Source organism: Podarcis filfolensis (assembly GCF_964270895.1).
Source record: "Podarcis filfolensis genome assembly, chromosome: 10".
Classification (NCBI taxonomy): Eukaryota; Metazoa; Chordata; class Lepidosauria; order Squamata; family Lacertidae; genus Podarcis; species Podarcis filfolensis.
Window position 1 is genome coordinate 4,636,946 of NC_139612.1, and position 21,145 is coordinate 4,658,090.

General features: G+C 41.5%; 1 protein-coding gene across 2 annotated transcripts in view; it reads left to right on the forward strand.

Moving 5' to 3' along the window:
• Positions 1-21,145, forward strand: part of SEMA3C (semaphorin 3C) — a 126,737-nt gene that overhangs the window by 99,679 nt on the left and 5,913 nt on the right. For both annotated transcript variants that reach the window (XR_014539392.1, XM_083575137.1), the window contains exons 13-17: positions 5,830-5,918; positions 10,283-10,324; positions 11,467-11,624; positions 18,043-18,110; positions 20,025-20,155. Coding sequence is in view for 1 of the 2 variants with exons in the window: in XM_083575137.1 (XP_083431263.1) it covers positions 5,830-5,918; positions 10,283-10,324; positions 11,467-11,624; positions 18,043-18,110; positions 20,025-20,155 (488 nt within the window). In the remaining variant the exon portion in view is untranslated. The remainder of the gene's footprint in view (positions 1-5,829; positions 5,919-10,282; positions 10,325-11,466; positions 11,625-18,042; positions 18,111-20,024; positions 20,156-21,145) is intronic.

Sequence of the window (21,145 nt, forward strand, 5' to 3'; positions counted from 1 at the left end):
TAATGGATGCAAATTTCACCTTTGTGCAGTAGGCAATTTCTACACCCATCCATCCCTATCCTCTATCCAGTCAAACAACAGGCATAATCAGAATTTAAGGACACATTGCAGCCAGGGGTGGGGGATCAGGGTGCAAAGCAAGGGCCAGTGAAGGGTGTGGCCTGAGAAGAGTTATGAATGCTAGATAAAGAGGCCTAGAAGGTTATCCTCCCATTCTTTAGGTATCTTAATCAATGCTATAGATCTCCTAAAAGTGCTTTAAAATAAGTTTTTTAAAGGGGGGGATTGTTGTCATCTGCTCTGAATTAAAGTTGTATTCATATTTAAGGCTTTGGATTTGTTTTTCTTAAAAATACAGTCCGATTAATACTATAGTCACCTCTGGAGAAATCTTAAACCAGCATTCCAGCTCAGCGTTCTCATAGTTTCACACTGTAGCCTCCTAGAAAATTCTTGATCTTCTTTCAGGAACAGCTATGCTTTCCAATGTTCAAACATGCCAATACTCTGGTCAACTGAGAGTAGAATTTTATGGTGTCTATACAGATGTTATACTTTTGTTACACAGCTGTCCCATTTCAGCAGATGAGGTAGAAAAGAAGCAGCAGCCAGTGCAACTGTTTTAAGGACTGGCAAAGTGGGGTCTGTTTGGCTGGTCCCAGTCAGCAACTAACAGCCCTATTATGATAACTAAAGGAAGCCCCATTCAAATATAGCACATACAGTGGTAGTCTAACCTAGACGTTGCCACAGCATGGATAATGTTGGCTGATGGGTCTCTGCCCAGGAGAAGTTGCTGCTGGTGTGCCAGCCCTTAGCTGTGTCACACATCACGCCACTTGGGCTTGCAAGAAGACAAGTTGGGGTTAAGAAGGTGAATGCTTGATTCTCGGTGCTTAGAGCCACCAAGGGCAGGTTTAGTCCACCCGAGGTATTTCCCTTCTTCCACATCAAAGGAGAAGAGAAAAGCCTGCACGTGGAGACAGTGTGCTGAGAGCAAAGCCACCTTTCTCCTCCTCACTTCATCCTCTGCATTGTCTAAGCCCTCAGAACACAGAACACAACTACTTTATATATGTTTGTGGAACATCCAGAAAGTATAAAACAATGCAGCTACATAAGAACGCAAATCATTTCCAAAATATAATTATAAAAAAGCCTCTTACATATGTACCCTAAGTATGTATACAAGCTGAATGAGATGTGTGAACTTCCTTTGGTCAAGTAATCTCATTTATATTAGATATTTAGTCTGCACCTCGTTATCAAACACTTTTCTGAGTAGGAAGGTCTTAGTCTTCTGGCAGAAGGATAACGAGGAGGGAGCCTTGGAAGGGAGCAGCCACAAAAGGGCTCTCATGTCACCTCCAACCATGTCTCTGATGTCATGAACATGGGTGGCACACAATAACTGATGAAAAATAAATGAAGCCCAAGGGTGTGGCATTTTTTTCTTCTGTTCCAGTGTTTTGTGCTTTCAATAGGACTAAAGGGATTTGCTAGAGAACGCAATCACCAACAAAAAGCAAGCGAGCAAAAGGAATGGGGATCATGGGTTAATTAAAAGATTTGTGTCAAATTTCCTTCTTACGAGTGTTGACAAGTGCATTGTGTGATCCTGGCAGGCTTGATCGCTGGTGGCACAGGCCCCGGCATCCCTTTGGCAAGGGCAAGAGGGACTTGGCAGCGTGGTGACACGAGGCAGCATGGATGAGTTACAAAGCGGGACAGAAATGTTGCCAGTTCTGTCTCTCTCGGTCTAAGAAGTGAGTCATTCTTCCAGCTAGGTTGTTTGCTTGCCAGGTTCAGAAATACCTCCTCCCATGTAGCTTTAGGACTTGCTCTGCTCATGCAGATAAATCTCATGGACAGAGCTGCAGGTGGAGGTTTGTTAGGGAGAGCTGGTCAGGGGAACATACGCTACCCGTGGCCACCTTACAACAATGAAGTAAGATCAATCCTCTACTTCCCAAAATGCTGAAGGAATTTGAGAGAACTTTAAAAGTGCTCTTGAGAATGAGAGAGAAAAATAGAAGCATCTTTTGCAGGAGAATAAATCTTTTGAGGAAATTTTGAGGTTTCGGCACAGCACCAACAAACACAAATGTTCAGTTCCAGCCTCAGAGTCCATCTGTGCAACAGGAAGAGGAGTGACTTGTCCCTCCGAGAACTGTGTAGACAGGGTGTGTAAAGTATTTTTTGACACTAGATGTAGTAAGTGGTGGAGAAGCTATAATAGAAATGTTCACCATGGCCCTGCAAAAGTGTATTTTACAGATCAGACAATAAAACAGAGAGACATAAGCATATGCAGACAGACACTCTGTGATTCTCTGGCCAAAGGTGAATCACACTTTTTGCCGTTGTGTGGAGGCCATTTAAAAAATACTCGGTCTAGCAGATTTCAACTCACAGTGTGCTGTTCAAGTGCTCACCAAGTTGATCAGACCATTTTTCCCATGTCAAAGCTGGCTTTTGATGGGATGTGGCGGGGCATTAGTGATAAGTTTTACAAAAGTGTGTGGCAAATGGGGAAATGGCTCATTCCATGCACAAGATCATTGGGGAAAGAATGAAAAATAAAACTACCAGAATTGCACTACTGCGTGCAACCCTAGTAAGCAAGGCTTTGGCGGGGGGGGGGGGGCAGCAGCAGGGGAAAGAGGCATCTTATCAATTCACCTCATGTGGCGAAATGGGATGGGCCACCCCTGGGGCAACTGCGTAATAAAGGCTCATCACCAGGTACATTTGCCTGCCAAAAGCAATGTGCTGGCCTTATTGAAACCCATTTTTTGCTTCACTCCATATAACTTTCTTGTCTGCCTCAGCAGCAACCTTCCAGCATGTCTCAAATTGGAAACAAAAAGGGGTTTGGATAAGGTCTGCTGCCCTGAGCCACTTTGGGAGGAAGGACAGCTGTGATGGACAGCTGAGCCAGACCAGAGTCTGGTGATGCAGTGACTTGGGATTCTACCAGAGGGCTGGAGCCTCTCTCTGATTGGCTACCAAGACGGAGGGGGGTGGAGCAGCACTGGGGAGGGGAATAAAAGGAGCCACTTCTGAGAGAGAGTTCAGAGAGGGAGATAGTTGAAGAGAGAGAAGGTGGGAAAGAAGGAGAGTTAGAGCTGATCTGTGTGTAACATCCACTCGGAGGAAAATGTCTACAATTAGAGAAAGGAGTCTGAGCTTAGATTGGAAGACAGTGTTTAGTGTCTTCGGAGAATATTGAGACAGGAGTTAACTGGAGGGAGAAGTAGAAGCTGTGAGTCTCCTTGGGTCTCATTCCAGTCAGGAGGGGAGAGATCTTTTAGAAAGAGAAGACTCTCAATCCAGTTAGTGGGGATCCCCTGGGTCTGTTATATATTCAAAGTAATTGTTCAACTTCTGCCTGAGTCTCCAAGTATCAGTTTTACTTTGCACAGAAACCTGTGCAAAGAGCGGTGGGTCTGCTGCCATTTGTAGTCAGAAAGGTGGGATCTGCTACAGCAGGATATAAATTTAATAAATTAACATTTCGCACAGGAGCATAAGTCTCCCTAAATTGCCACCAAGTTTCACTTGAATTAGTTTCTGAAATAATTTTGGATAGTCCTGATGGGAAACATCTGAACAGTCCCAAGGGCAACAGAGTGGGAGTTTTGTCAAGACCAGCAAGATGAACCTGGAGTCTTTTGTCATCCCAGTGGATCCTTGTACTTTCACTTGACAGAAATGTTCCAAGCAGAATTTATTTTTATTTTTAGGCTTTCCCTTTTCTCTTCTTTTTGTTTTCTTGACCTTGAGGTCAGACATACATATTTGAGCCAGAACTGCAATTGTAATTTGTCTCATCCTTGGGCTGGGAGGTGGGGAACTGGGACCACCACAAAGGAGAAAGTTCCCTCATAAAACTGTCACCCGGGTCAGCACTTCTTACCATTGTGGTGCTGATGGTGGTTTTTGTGATGTGGCTTAGCTTGTCCTTTCAGATGTTGTCTTTTGCTTACTTGTTTGTTTGTTTTCTTAGGGAAGGGCTTTTATAGGTCTGTTTTGAAGTCTCTCTTTTGAAGATACTGACTAGAACGTTCTCTTTTGGCTGGCTTATATTACAAATATATGGAAAGAGTTGAACTTTTCCCTTGAATTAGAAAGTTGAACTTACTGCATAAACAGCCAAACATCTGGGTGTTCCATACCACCTAAGTGTTGTGTATAGTGTGATGCAAACCGTAGCCTGATGTAAACCGTCATAGTTCTTTGACTGTAACTGAGCAAATGGTATCTGGGAGCCTTGACTGGCTAGAGCAGATAAGAGATGTAGTCCTAACATCTGCAAGTAGGGATGGATGAATCTGTCAATTTCGTTCTCTCATTTTATCAACCATGTAGAACTCCCACCCCCCGGAAGCACACACGACGCCTTTGTTGGTGAGCTTCTTCTACCCTTGCCTTAAGACCCAGGACTATGGGAGAGCTGAGTCGTGGGATGAAATCATCTGAAAATGAAATCATCAGTTTGCTGCAGAAATAGTTGTCATTTTAATGATACAGTTGTCTTAACTGGCTCAGTTATGATCTTATGGGGGTTGTGTGGGTTTTTTTTAAAAAAAATGCTGTTTTATTAGTGCTTTAGTATGAATGAATGCCCTGTGATCCTGATGGATAGAAAGTGGTCTTGAAATTAAGTAAGTAAGTAACGTGCCTAGCTTCTTGTTGTGCAAAAACTATTCACAGAGAAGCCTGACCATCCAGGTTGGGGGTGGGAAATGTTAACTATTCCTCTCCCTGCCACAGTCCTCCACCCCCCCCCCAAAAAAAAACCTATCCTACGCTGCTTTTTGCATTTCAGGGAAAGCCCCGGTTTATGTCATATCTGCTTTGGTGCTGTGTGTACCCAAATTTGGGAGTGTCTCTATATTGCATGGGGGTGAACAGAGAATAAGGCTATCACATGCCTGGCCTAAAGGCACTACCACCTTTAAGCTAAAGTGAATTTTGGTTGTGAATTTGGGGGTTCTTCCTTGGCAAACCAAGAAATTTAGGGAAGGTGGTGGAGTTTTCCTATGTTTAAGGAGTTTCCTACATTTCTAGTTTGAACCACACTCTCCGATGTACCAGTCCCGTGAAGTGTAATACTAGTGAGGTTGCCTCAGTGGCTGGATGGGCCCAGTGGGTGTGAGAGGGGGGGTTAAAATATTACTCCTTCCACTGGTAGCATAGGCAGAAATTGCATGCAGAGAAGTATGTTTGATCCAACTCTTTTTCCTTTCTGAATAGCATGATTTATAAGTATCACTCCTTTTGGCAGTGTTCATGATTCTTGTAGCTTTGGACCCTGGCTGAACATAGCCTTGCAAATTAGCCTGCAAAGGTTGCTATTTCACTAAAACTTAGGGCCCAACTACACTTAACATTGATGATGTGATTAGCAGTCATGTTCAGTATCGTGGGGTGGGGAGCAGTTGTCATCAGGGCTGCAGTGTATGAGGAGGGGAAATTGCAATGCTAGCCACACATGCAACAATTAGCAATGGGGGGGGGGGCTTTTCCATTGGAAAACATGAGATAAATATTAATAATTTTTTTAAAACACACACACAACCTGTTATGCAAGATATTGTGACATTAGTATTTTTAAAACTATGATGGAAGATATTATCCATAGCAGTTGCAAGATATTCCATTGGAAGATGTTGGTTTTAGCATGAAATTCCTGCATGCTGTTAGACACAGGGCAGCCACAGCTCTCTCATCTATTGTTTTCAGCACTGCATCCTTTTAATTATTTTTTGTTCTCTCCCTCTCTCTTCCTTTCCTCCCTCTCCTGCTACCCCTTCTCTGTTCCAGACCAGGGTACAGTACAGAAGGTTGTAGTCCTGCCCACTAACTCCTCTGCAACTGGAGAACTCATCTTAGAAGAACTGGAAGTTTTTAAGGTTGGTCTCTCTCTCCCTCGGCCTTATTTGTCTCATGGGTGTCTTCATCTGTACAAAACACTTTGATCTAATACAGCCTGGTTTGACTGAAATGTCTTCGATAAAAGATCAAATGAGGAACAGTGTAACTTTTTTTGAGGCTGGAGTTCTCCAAGTGAAGAGTCTTAAATCTTCTATACTGCATTTAAATTGCTTATTTTTCTTATGTTGTCATCCTGGCTTAAAGGATTTCGATAACTGTTTCTCCTCCCCTCCCCACGATACAACGGCTTCCAGAAACAGGCCTTTTTGCTATATTGTTATTTTTCTTTCAACCGCTTGCAGAGGAATGCCAAATTCTCTGGCTTTTTTGTTGATCTGATAGGATTTCTGATGGCAAGCTACAAATCTTAAGGAAAATAGGCTTAGTTTTGCTCTCCTGTATGTATTGAAAGCCCAGATGTTCCTGGTGTTAGAAAACCATAGACCTGGGATAAATAGTTGAGAAAGGAAGTGAACCAGGCCTTGTCAGTCATTTTGTATTTCTCCGCTATGAACCACATTGGGATTTTTGGATGGAGAGCAGTATACAAATTTAATAAATAAATAATCATCTTGCTGAATCCCTCTATAACGGAACATAATGGAACAGGGAAGTGTCTGGCTGGTTGCAGAGGAATGGTGGGAGGCACCAGCTAGGGAACCCCCAAGAAAATAAGACTCAGAGTCTGGGGATTGGTGGTGGGATGATGGTGAATGGTCCAAGGCAGAAGAGGGAGCAGACTAGGAGCAGGAGGTGTCAGAAACCGAAGAGGTAGCAGGGTTTAATGAGTAGGAAGGGCCTGTTGCAGAGAACAGTCCAGAATCAGAGGCTGGAGATGAGGGGGCCAAGAGGCAGAGATGTGGCAGGCTACTGATGAAGCCAGGGGGGTCTCCCCCTCCTGCTGTGAACAAGTCCCCTCCCCCCTGGTCTCCCAGAACCTGCAGAGGTGTGACAAGGACAGAGCAAAGACAGATAAAGCGGAGAAGTTCTCAGGTCACTTGGGGAGAACCCAAGGGAGGAGACATAGGGAGCTGGAGGGAAGCAGGGACCTTCAGTTCTCACAACTGCCTCATTGGGGCAAGACCTACTGGGAAGAGGTGAGCTGTTTTTGTTTCTTTGAATAAAAAGTTAACTTCACTGACACCTTGTGAGTTATTTCTTACCGGCTCCTGCCTTGACAGGTAGACATGCTCCTCCATTAGAGCAAAACAGGAAAGTCTTTTCTTGTATGTTTAAACCCTGGAGAGACCATGTAGGTAATAATAAACTAGATGGATCAATGATCTTATCCAGTATAAAACAACTTCTTGTGTACCTATGCTCCTAAATGTCTATCCCAGTTTGTGTATACTTGTTCCACCACTTTGCTAGGAGTCGTCCTTTAGTTGTTTGGAAATCAGAATAGATTAACATGTTCCTATTGATCATCATTCTGAACAGCTGATAGGAGAAGAGAAGTTTACTAGATTGCCATCACTTGCCTCATTCTCTTTCATGGAGTGAAGATGATCTGGCACTATCTGCCTCCCATCAGCTCACTCTCAGCAGTTGTGACTGCCTTTGTAAAATATTATTATTATTATTATTTTATTTATATACCGTGCTATACTCTGAGGTCTCAGGGCAGTTCATAGAACAAAATCCTGGCTATAATTTATTCTCATCAGATTAAATATACCTACTTGTAAGCCAGGTTCTGACTAATAGCCTCCTTCTGCTTGAATTGGACTTAACACCCCATCCCCAAATCAGGAAATAGCTCTGCTTATCTTTGAGCCAATCCAAATTTGACCTATCCCACCTGTCAGAAGCCCTTGGGAGAATTACTTCTTTCACAGTCTGATACATCCTGCTAGCCAGCATGATGGAATGGTGGGGAGGGGGAAGGGAGACAATAAACCAACAAAGCCAAGCAACCCACCCCCCAAATAAAAAACTCTGGATGCTACTTCCCAGCTTTGTGGGAGAGGGAAGCATATGTGTGGTGGGGCACAGCTTTTTGAGATGGAAAGTGCAGTGGAGACAGATGTGGAAGGGAAACTAGGATTTCTTCTTTGACCTGGATTTCATCCAAACCAGAAAAGAATGTTGAGTCTTGTACAGTTCACCTGTCATTTCAAGGCGGGTTTTATGAGCACAGAAAGCTTGTTTCCAGGCAAGAATTTGGACAACTTCATTGGCATGACTATTAAGTCTTCTGAAAGCTCTTCCAGAGATGAGTAGAGAATGCCGGAGGGGATTTTAGAACATTTGGCAACCTTTTTCTACCAGTTTGTTATCCAGCCTTTTCTTTCAGCTAATTATCCCTGCCACTCCTCTTCTTAGTTCCTAAGGAAAATATGCATCTAAATGAGATCTAAGATAAGCATAAATAACCGAGAGGCAGGTGAATAGTCACTATCTGATGCTCTTCTGCTTTCCTTTCTGTCTGGGGCAGGTTTTAGGATTCTTAAATCAGAGCCTGAATTCACCTTGCTATTATGTTTGTGATAGATATCCAGAATTGGAGCCGATATGCTTGGAATTGGTCCAGCAGCAGCTACCTTTGTAAGATCAGATCAGTAGAGGGGCAATGGCAGTGAGAACCACTCCTGTTCCTTCCCCACCCCACACCGGTGTGTTTGAAGTGGTTTATAGTAAGCCAGTAGGCCTTGCTCACCCCACTGACTGTTCAGAACAAGTTAACAAGTGGGTTCCACAACAAAATGTTGTGATGCGGTCTGCTCCTGTTTAAGGTCCCAGCTGGTCATGTCATTTTGCAGGATGATTCATTCCATTCTCTGCCTGCTTCCATATTCCCCATCTTCCACGCCAAACAGACAGTTTAGGAGGGGTTTTGTTTGTACTTCTGCAAACCTTGGAGTTCACCAGAGCCTCCCTCAGTTGCCTGGCCAGTGCAGTTCTTCTTTTTGTCTGTCCTGTTTTGCTGTTCATGGGATTCTAATGTCATGAGTGAAGAATAGAGGCTTCTCTCTGTTCACTTTCTCAACACCATACAAATTTTTAAAAACTTTTGTCACCCCCCTGCTTACTTACCATTTTAGAGAGTCCCAAATGTTGTGGCCTTTCTTGTTGAGGGGGATATTCCATGGTGCAACATGAAGCATTTGCTGTGTATGACCTGCAATGTTAAGTTTAAAACAGCAAATGTGATCATTCGTTTCAAAATAAGTGTTCCCCAGTATGGTCTTCAGACATGGACCCATTTCAGTCTTCTGTGTTGTGCAGCAGCAGCGGAACAGTTATTAGAAAGAAACCCTCTCATCCAACAAACTGAGTTGCTTAACAAGCAACAGTGCGTTCACAGAGCTGCCTAACAATTAAGACATAACTAATTTGTCTTCAGTGATCCTGAGCATGCATAAGAAGTAGAATGCAGAATCAGACTCAGGCCCACCTAGCATCCTTTGCAAGAATCCCAACAACCAGCAGATACTAAGTGGTCAAAATATTGGCCGATGGGCCACCACAAGTCTATCTTCTGTCTACCCCGCCTTGTCTGTTCCACTTCATATCTTCCATGCAGCTGGATCCAGTTCAACATGATCTGCCATAACTTCATTTTTCTCATTCTAGTTAATCCTTGAGCCCCAGAACAATGATTCACACTATTGTCTATTATATATACAAATAGAGTGCATACTGTCTCTCTAATTCAACATGACATGCTTGTTAACACTTTGGTGGAGTCTTTTGCCCTTTTTGTATCCAACCAAAGGCCAGTGGAGCAAAAGAGAGCAATGTGCTGGATAACTCCATGTGTCCTTTGAATAACCCAAATGCAAACAAAACGTCAAACAGAGCAACACTTCGTTTTTAATGCTGACGTTTTCCATCGATAATCTAAAGCTCACACCATGAAATAGTGTGCAGCGTTAGGTATTGCATGCAGGAAATGTTAGATATTCCCCTTCATCCTCCTCATGTGCTAATTAAATATGAGCTGTGGCATAAAATGTTCCTTACTATTATCTTCAAAGCATAAATACAGGGATTTGTTGCAAACAGAACGTGATGGTTTGAAGGCGTAAGCTGGCTATCTTCAGTCCTGAGGTGGCTATTGATGGGCTCTTCATCTAGAATTGTCTAAGCTGCAAGTGTTTGTGGTGAGGGGCTCAAAGTTGTCAAGACAAGGGGCCCATGCGCATAGCCTCAATATTTTATCCATGTCAAACATTGCATTGTCAAAGAGAATGATGAGGGGCAAATGATGAGACTGTGAAGGGGGGGGAGTATTTCTAGAAGAATGGGGTGCTGTTCTATGTACTGGAAAATGTTATGACTGTGGTTAACCAAAATAGAAGACTGGAATTTGGAGCTATCATTTATTTTTGTCTTTCAGAATAACGTTCCTATAACAACAATGGCCATTTCATCTAAAAAGGTAAGGAAAGGAATAATACTCATTCAGCAGCCGTGGTCTGGGGTTAATGTCATTTTAAATGCATCTCTATAGATGTATAACTTGCAGATATTGTAGATCATGACTAACTTGCCACATTGATTTCAACTGTGTATGCGTTTGGCTTAGTCTGGGCCCAACCCATTTTATTGTGTCCTCTTTGAAGCTATATTTGCACCAACCTATGAGGTTGGTTAGGGTGAGAGAAAGTGACTTGCTCTGTGATTGCCAAAAAGCTCCATATGTGAGCAGGACTTTAAAACAGACTCTCCCGTGTTCATATAATTTGAACTATATTGCTGTGGGCCACCATTGCTGTAGATTAAGGGAGTTCCGTAGATGTAGACATGGGACACAACCCAGTCAAAGATGAGCACTTTTACATCCTCTTTTACATCATTGCCTTAAAAATGCATGCTTAATTCTCTGCCATTGAAATCAAGGGCGGCTCAAAGTGCTTTGAGGTGGCTGGATTGTATTCATAGTACTTATTGCCATATCCAAAGCAGCTACATGTGTCCATTCTATTGTACATATATATGATGGAATGCTTGTGGGTAACAACATCATATGTGCATTCATCATTCATAATGTAAAGTGGTTCTTTTGACATGTTATTCTGGGGAGGGGGAGTAGGAGCTGAAGACCACATGCAGCATAATGGTTCTTATGGGGCAATAGGTGGTACTCAGCTAAGTTTTACTCAGGATGACCTATTGAAATTAATGGGCCTAATTTAGCCGTGCTCATTAATTTCAGTGGGTCTATTCTGGGTAAAATGGCCCAAGAACTTTAAAGTACCTAGAAAGAAGTAGCATATCAGATCTCCAAAGCTGAGTGCAGCCCTCTGCCTGACAAAGGAGAACAATGACCCTCAGTGTTTCAAAAGCATTAACATTCTCCCCTAAGTATTTTCTAACAGGAAGGTATAATGTTATAGGCATATTATAACACAGATCTCTTATGTTTATTTTGGCCTTTTACCCATAGGTAGCTCACCTCTAGGTTTCACTGTTAATACCTAAAGAATGGGAGAGCTTAGTCCTTTATTAGTTGCATCCTGGCTAAAGTTCCTCTTCTAATCTCAGTGCCTGAAATAAATCTCTCCCTTTCCTGTCAAACAGCAACAGTTGTACGTGAGCTCGGACGAAGGGGTCACCCAGGTTTCCTTGCACCGCTGTCATATTTACGGGACGGCCTGTGCCGACTGCTGCCTCGCCAGAGACCCTTACTGTGCTTGGGATGGCAATTCCTGCTCCAGGTTCTACCCAACAGGGAAAAGGTGACAAAGTGTTAGATTGTCTTTGGAAGAAAAAAAACCCCCACAAGACAACACTTAACCTTTGCTAGGCATTTAATACGATATTGGAATGGAGTGTTTTTCACTGCTAATGTTTTAAAGGCTAAAAAATACCACCCATTTTTATTGGCAAAGCATTGCTACTTGAAGTCTTTGCATTGCAAAGGTGTTGCACTTCCTTGAATGTATTGAGGGTCTGTTTTTTCCCTGTCAAACAGATTCCATATAGAGGTTGTATCCAACACTGCCATTCCATTCGTCCCCTTGTGCAACAGAACTTGCCCCTCCTCTCCGATCCTTGGGCACCCTCAAAATCTGCTCCATAGTATTGAGGGCCTCAGTGGAACAACTTTTTGGGTGTTGCAGGGAGATGAGGGAAGGGGACGAAGAGGAAGGGCAAGGGCAAATCTTGTTGCATGAGTGGAATGCTGATCATTCAGCATTGGATAGAACCATAGAAGACTCTTCACTGACAGATAATCAACACAACAGAATAGTTTACTGATCACATTTTTTAAAAAAAAGACTATCAGAAATTGTTTTTGCTGCTGTCGTGATTTCATTTCCCACTATCTGGAGGGAGTATCTAAAGTTACAGGACATCAGTTTCTAATACTAGTGTCCATTTTTAATACGTAGCCAAGGAAGATGATTTTAGGCAGATTTGAGCCCTTCCTGATTCTGCTTTATTGAGGAGTTTTCAACCTGACGAATCCCAGTCTAAAATCCTGGAGAGCTGGAGGACTTCCGGGTAAGCGCCATCGACGAATGGCGGAGTTCCTCCGACCGGAGGAACGGGCTCCGTGGAAATTGGATCTTCCCGCCGCGGCGAAGGCGGGGGCCTGTTAGAAATCCCAGGCGGAGAAGCCTGGGAACGTGGGGTTCGGCAGAGCACCAAGAGTGCCTCCCCTATTCATGAGGAAACCCCTTTTCGTGGCCCCGGAGTGAAGTGGGGTGAGCAGCGCGGTGCTGCGAACCGATCGCTATTTCCATGGAGGGAAGCCGTGCAGCCATCACCGGAGAGCGCTGACTTTTTCCTGATGACATTTGGACTCTAAATCAAGTACCCGTGAGTAAAAACGGAGAATTGGATTAAGAAAATTGCAAAATTTATGAATTAGGCACGAAGCGGGAAGGTTTAAACAGGAAGTCCGCCTCCCGTTTTTTGTATATAGACTGAAGCAAAGACCCTGCAACCTAATAGCCTGGAAAACTGCTTTAAAATTGGAAATTTCCTGCATTTATAACTAATAAAACCCCCTTCGAAGCAGGAGAAAAGGGGGGGGGAATTTGACTGTTCAATCCTGCAGGAGGAGAGTAAAGGAATTTAAGTTTCCATCGTCCCTAAACTGGGGACGGGGTGTCGGGACAGAAATTGTTTGAGACGTCCATTGATTGGAAGCGGAGTACTTTTGGCAGATAGCTAAAGAGAAACAAATTAAATTCAATGCTACTTTCTGCATTTTTGTATTTTAAAGAAACAAAGTATCTGAAAATCGAAAGTAATCTTCTTTGGTGGATACATTTTAAAATTGGATACAAATAGAAACTGTGTCCCCTAGAGGGAGCTTGTCAGTTTGTTGTCACAGTTTATTTGTAGACAGCTGCGAGATTTGGATCGTGGGACCAGCCGTTTACCTTGACAGAAATGTGTTGGAAGGAAGATTTGGTGTCTGCCCTTGGCATGACAAATGTTTTGCTGGAGCAGCTGCATGATAAAATGAATTTGATGCATGAAAAATTGGACTTGATGAGTGCTGTGGCCAGTGAATATGATTTAACAGAGAATAAGGATAAAGAAGCTATACAGCGATCAATTCAGGAATCTGGCTTAACAAGGCAAGTCCAAGGGCAGATGAAGAAGGAAGAGGTAGTGATTACTCCTCAAACAACACAAATGGAGAGACCCAAAGTCCTGCAGGAACAAAAGCCACTGTGTTGGAAGATGGAACTTGGAGAGTGCTGGGCAGTGTTTGAAATCAAGGAAGCTTTTAACTCTAGTGGGACCATGAAACAGGTGAAGAACTATTTTTTGGATAAATATTTTTTGGATTACAAAGATGACGACGGAGAGTGGGACTGGGGGGAAGGGGCCAGTCTGACCAAGGAAAATGGAAATTATTACCAGATGGAACCCTCCGGAGACCCACTCCCCAAGAAACCAACAATAGATAAAGAAGTGCGTAAGTACAAACAAGAACAAGAAAATCTGCAGAAGGGGCCTAGAAGAGATTTAAGGGCTTCGGACATTAGAACACCAGATTGATGGACTGGATGTAATGGACAGAAAGGACTGACACAATCCGAAACCAGGAAGAAGGGACCGCTGGATAAAAATTAGAGATACAAAGGGAAATTCTTTTGTTAATTTTGGAATTAGTGTAATATTAATGAAATATCAGGGAATATGCTGGAAAGGAACTAAATTGGCTTTAGCAGAAATGATTTAAGGAGATATGTATGAATATGATGTAAACTTTGAAATTTTAAAATTTTTAAGATAAGATAAGGTTAAAGAGATTAAGGTAAATTGAATAACAGATAATATTAAAAGATGGAAAGCTTATGTCGAATCAACAAATAAGATAGATTGTGAAGATTAATTATTTAAATTAAAATTGAGAAACATGGGAAGAATTTGCTGGAATAACAATTTAAACTAGAATACAAAAAGGGAGGTGTGAGGAGGTTCAAGAAATAAGCAAATGAAAAGTTGTAAGCTGAGATTTGTATTTTTCTTTTTTCTTTTTTGGTTTTTTTTTGGTTTTACTTTTTGCTGTATTTTTTTGTTTTGTTTTTTTTGTTTTTCTTGTCTCTTTCTTTTGTGTTTATGTATGGATGAAAATTTGAATAAATATCATTTAAAAAAAAACAAAATAAAATCCTGGAGAGCTGCTGCCAATCAGTGTAGACTGCACTAAGCCAGCTGGATCATTAGCCTTATTCAGTATAAGGAAGCTTCTTTTGTTCCTGAGATTTCACAAGTCCCTAGGGAACCATCTTACCTGGTGGCTGATAGGCTCCATTTGGTGAGCAAAAGATGTGCTCTCATCACCGAGCCATTACTATCTCTCATTACTATCTCTCTATTCTGAAATGAGCAAAAGCAGAATTTGTGCCTGCCAATGAGCAACTGCATTCATCAATACTAAGTTCTTTTCTCTGCCAGCATTTGGAAGTGGTATTAAAGCCATATCAAAAATAAGGCTCAATAAAGCCTTGTCTATTCTGGAAGCTAAGACACAGAGCATTAATTTAGTTCCCTGTGTTACTATAGTTACTTTATTTCCCAGCGGTGCTCTTGTGATTTGGAGTAAGGCAGCATGTCCTTCCTACAAGGGATGTATGGCAATTGCTGGTTTCAGATGTTTTATCCAGTTGCCAAGTATAGTATAGGTGTGGACTGAACCTAGCCAAGCATTTACAAATGCCTATGGATTTCTTAATATCTCCAGCATGTTAGCAGAATACATCATCTAGTTGAGATAATGTTTTGCATATCCTTTGCTTTTTATAGTGGGGAGAAAAAATAAATGCATATTGAATGAAGTCTGGTTTTCATATGTTTAGGAAATAAGTTGTTCCTTTATCTTAAAAAAACACAACAGATTATGATTGAGAAAACATCAGTAATTGGAGTGAAGTCAAGTCTCAAAGTCTAGACAGTAGTAGTAGCTTTTATATGGGCTGCATTTGTTATTCCTTTGCCCTTTGGATTCCTACTAAATTTTGTTCCCAAAACAGAACTTCAGGATATCTGATCATGTCCTTATTTCCAAAACACACTCATGACACATCTTTCTTAACAAATGTCTCTACTTCTCCATTCTTCACCGGGGTTATAGGCTCCTTTAAAATGCAGATTTCAGTATGAACATAAAGGCTTGCTGGAGTGGTCTGATGGCTCCACTAGTCCACCATCATCCTGTTCTCTCACAACCAGATGCCCATGAGAAACCCACAAGCAGGATTTGAGCACAATAGCCTCTTAAGTCTGAAGGCAGAACATAGCTATCATGGACAATAGCTGTCATTAGCCCCCTCCTCCATGAATTAGTGTGTGCATGGAACTTCAGGGGGCGGGGAAACAAGCAAGCAATGCTAGAATTTGTAGACACATCTCATTTCTTGTGCTTACAATCTTGAGATGATCAGAGCACCCCAGCCAAGTTATGATTGTTAGTATTAAAGATCATGGATCAGCATGCTGTAAGTATTTCTCTTCAGTAATTTTCTTTTAAGAGCCAGTGTGTTGTATCCAACTAAATTCAGCTCAGAGCACACCCCTTGAAATGAACTGGCCTCTTAGTCATGTCCATAAATTACAGTGGGCTTACTCTGTGTATGACGAACATTGGATACAAACCACATATTTCTGGCTTCTGTTAAGGCAAGGTTTTATGAATGGATATATAGAGGTTCCTTCTATGGCATGAATCCTTAGAATGACCACCCTGAAGGAAAGAAAGTGTAGTTGCCTAATCATTGCACACATTGCATAGTTAAACTATGGCATTTGCTCCTACTGGAGGCAGTGATGGCCACCAACTTGAATGTCTTTAAAAGAGAGTTTGATAAATTCATGGGTGATAAGGCTATCAGTGACTCCTAAACCTGATTGCCATGTTCTGCCCTCGCTGTCAGAGGCAATATGCTTCTGGAAATTAGTTGCTGTGGTTCTTCCTACTTGCGGCCTTCTCCTTGGCTGGACTAGGTGGGTCACTGGCCTGATTCAGCAGGTTCTTCTTATGTTCTTAACTATTTTGTCATCTTCCCCCTCCTCACCAACAACTGTAGGAATTATAGTTTTGTAACACTGCTGAGAACTCTGTTGGAGATCCAGCGACTTGATCCATAACTATAATTCTGACAGTTTTCTATAAAGGGAAGTGGAGGAGACATGGCATTTCAAACCATGTAAGTTGTTGATGCTGCAACCCAACGAAAGGGAAATCACCACACTTCCATATAAAGAGGATACTTTCCATGAAAAATATATAAAATATTATCAATCATCATATGGACTACATAATACAGACTACAATAATGAAATACAACTAAATATCTTACTATATAAACTACACATATGTAGTTTATATAGTGACATCTAACTGCACACTAACTCAGGTGACACTTGGGACAGCAATATTTTTAGGAGCATGAATGAAGTTGGGTGTAAGTGCTTTAAGTTCATCTACAAGACTATAGGGGATCTACATGGATTTTGTAGTGCAGCCACCCAAGGTAGCAAAAAATCTTGAGCCAGCCTTGAGTAACATTCAACTAGCAGAAACTTTCTCAGTGAAGGTTTGGCTGAGAAATTCTGTCATCCTCCTTCTGAGGTGCTAATATTTACCTAGCTCTGTGTCTCTTATGTATGTATAGTAGCTTTGTGCAGCCACAGAGCTCACACCTTGCACATAAAGTTCCCATGTTCAGCCCACAAGATCATCAATTTAAAAGCCTCTCCAGACAAAGAGCTTGTAAAGACTTCTTCCTGAGATGTTTGAGAGTTGCTGCCAGTCAGAGTGGACAGTATTTAGCTAGATGGGACAATGGTCCATAGAAGGCAACTTCCTATGTTCATAAGTGCTTTAAGTTCAATTTAGTTAAGTCCCACTCCTCCAAATTTCATATTGCTAATCAATACAGAACTGCACATTGCAAGTGACATTGAGATTCTACCAAAAGTGACATTTCCGTTCTTCCAGCTTCTCCGATAATGTTTAGGTAATGTTTAGTTCTATCGTCATGAATTGGTTTGTTTTCCCATTCGCACTCTAGAACTTGGGCCACTGCTGTGGGGAAGAATGCACAATGTGCATAGGGGAGAGGGTGAAACATTGGCACGGGAAAACCAATGGGGATCTATGTGAGCACTGAGTTCAAAGAATACCATCATATTTGAGAACTGCATAAATTGCAAATACACCAAGTAAACATGTGGGTGGGTGGTACTCAATCAGAACATTACAGCATTCATTCAGAATGACAGTGTTATATGGAAAGCCTAAGTAAACAATCTGCTTCTACTGCTTATGTTCCATAAATGTGGAAGAGTGGCAACATTTAGGTGTATTACAAAAGTCTCTAGTTTCTAGTTTCCTTGCTCAAAATACATTTTGTTGAAACCCCGAAACCTGAAGGCAGATGTTTGGATGAAATGCAAGTTACTTTCATTCTTTCCACTGTATAGAATCACTTGTAAGGGTTCATCGTGATCTGGATAAAGTGGCTTAATGAGACTTTATCTTCTCATAGAGACTGGGCAATTATTTATAGGAAGCTCATCGACCTTACTGTTTGAAATAACCCGAGTACTGCATTTCCTTTTAAAGCTACCTAGGAACTGAAAGTCATTTTTGCAATTCCATCTTGCTCCTTTCCCTTAATATCTTAGGAGAAGCCGAAGACAAGATGTGAAGCATGGAAACCCTATGACTCAGTGCCGAGGATTTAACCTAAAAGGTAATTTGAACTGAAATATGACGGGCTATAAACACATGTGGTCATTCTTATAAGTGAATCATAATATCCCTGTGGCTTAGTGGCAAAAATTAGTATAGTACCCATGTATTTTTAGCATTCCTTTCTCCTTTTCATGTGCTATGTTTGTTTGGGAGATTTAATGTTGATCTTTTTAAACAACAACAATGCAAGAAACAAAAGGTTTGATCCTGAGACAGTCTGTGACTATAATGTTGTCTCAGTATGGTATCACAACATCACAGATGAAGATACATCCATGGTCACATGGAGTACAGCTGCTGTTATTTCCTTAGTGTTTCCATATATATATATATATTTGGGTGGGAGTAATTGATACTGTAAGGAAGGAGGTCCTTGAGATAGTGCAATTGGCAACTTTTTTTTTTAAAAAAAAAGGATTTCCTCCCCAAAAGGTAAATCCAGAGTAATGGTTGGGAAATACGTCTGGATAATATATTCAGAGTTAGGATCAGCCATTTTTAGAGACCCCCCATTGCTGTTAAAGGTGACCATGAGAGGCTCCTTCTCTGGGGCTCCCAAAAATCCTGGAGTGGTCATTGGAGGAAGCTACAACAAAATTTAAATGGACAAATACAAAAACAAAAATCACCATTTACTTTTATTGTTCAAAGTCTATGGTTTTCTCTCCCCAGCCTTGGGTTTTAACTGTGATGCTTAACCCGTGCTTGATCCCATATTTAAGAGTGTATAAAGCTGTAGCATTTTGACTTTAATGAGCACGAAATTCTAAAAATAGAATGCTGGAGGCTGCTAATGATTCCACAAACATTCTGTTCACAAAGACAATTAGGAATGCTAAATTACTGTTGGCTTCCAAAATATTTAAAATTTAAAAAAAACATATTTTATTTTTTACTAAGGATGTACCAAATACCTGCCTCTGGATACATCTGGAACAAAATATCTTCTCACCCTTCTGTTTGTGCTGTTCTAAGCTATTCCTAACCATTTCTGGATACTACAATCCAGTACATGCATATATTGTCCCCCTAACTATGATTATATATACCTTCCTTCATCTTAAATCTCCCCCTCTCCATGATTTGATTTAACCATAGTGAAGAATAGGATCCATGTTTCTTGGTGACCATGGTTAAAGCAAACCAGCATGCAATGGTAACTGAACTGTGAATTCATGAGTTGAAGTGGATTTGCATACCATAGTTACACGTAATCATGTTGCTTTAACCATGTTTATACTAATATGAACTAAGGTCAAGGAGATACAGGTTCAATGCCCTACTCAGCCACGAAGCCAGTCACTCCCATCTCGGTCTAACCCACATCACAGGGTGTTTTTGAGAGTAAAAAGGATAAGATTTGGGGTGGGTGGGTGTGAAATGTAGCTTCTTGGAAGAAGAACAGGATAAAAATGCAATCTGTCAAGCAATATTAAAAATAAGTGGTTAAAGCAAATAATGGAAGAGTGAATTTTTGTGGAAGGGGGTGATCAGGAATGATTTGTCTAAACTGCACTATTATGAAGCCTGAACAACTCAGTGGATATTTTGCATTTCAGTTATCTGGTATACGTTTGGAATCTAGGCTAGGATATTTAAACATCTAATTATGTGGTCTACTACCAGCTCCATCCCACTCACAGGGGCAGTATTGGAAATGGGAACCCGAATTAGTCCAGGTGACTAAACCATCTATTGTAGCCACGCTATTAATAGAATAAAATAGCATTTTCCTAAAACAGCTCCAGTTCTATGTTTCTGTCTGCCCCGGATTTCTTGCTCTTGAATATTGTCTGCCTGAGATCCTCCTTGTTTCAGGTGTGATCATGCACTTCCCAGTTTTATAAACAGTGCAATGCATTTCCAAGTCAAGAGGAATCATAATTCTCATCTGGCCTCTCTCACATTCCAGCTTACCGCAATGCAGCAGAGGTAATTCAGTACGGAGTAAAGAATAACACCACCTTCCTTGAGTGTACGCCAAAATCGCCACAGGCCTCCGTTAAATGGCTCTTGCAGAAGGACAATGACAGAAGGAAAGAGGTGAGAAATTCACTCAAAAGCATTGGAGGGTCGAAGGCAAGAGGGTGCACTCAGCTGGGAACCCTGAAGATAAAGGCTGGGTCTTCTGTTCATATAGAATATTCTCTCGAGTTACGCCAGTGTCCAAATGCCCATGGCAGTGTAGCATGAAACTTAAAATACAAGGCACCCAACTCATCTGAGTTGCTGAGACTCTAGACATACAACCAGCATATACCCACAACCAGCATAATATGTTTGTAAACTCTTTCAAAGCAAACACTTTTCCTCAATGTAATAAACTTTTCTGCATTACTTTCACTAATATAAACATTTTTGTATGCACTTTCCTCAGTTAGATAGATAGATAATTCTGGTATGCATTTTTGGTTGGAGACCCATTTCACAAAATTCATAGCTGTGTTTTGGTTTGGGAAATGCAAATTGATCCGTTTACAATAATAAAAAAAATGAATTATTCGCCTCCCACCCCGGGGCATCCTCTTATCAATAGAGGATAACCTTATAACATAACACTTATAACACTGAAGTCAGTGGGGACTTGGCTTTGACTGGATCCTGCCTTCTGTATACAGCATGGGAATGTCTCCAGCAGTTAAAACGTGCTGCCAATCTGAGAAAGGAACAACAGGCGTAACAGAGGAGTTAAGTCTGAGGAGCCGAGAGAGAAGATGATATGGAAAGCTTTTGTAGCAAGGATTTAGCCTGAACTAAAAATACTCACAGCAACAAGAATTTTCCTGACCGTTGTGTAATCACATTTTCCATTTCTGTCCTTTCCAAAGCTCTCAAATTTCAACTCTATGATATACAGTGCAATTGTGTATATGGATCCAAGTTGGATCCATATTTATCCTTCCTTAAATAAATAAAAAATGAAATTATTGCTGTTTACAAATCTCAGGCAGTGTCTCTGCAGGAGGAAAAATGCTCCTGGTCTTTGTGAATGAACCTGTCTGAATAATAGCAAGCAGAAAGGGGTGGGGAAGA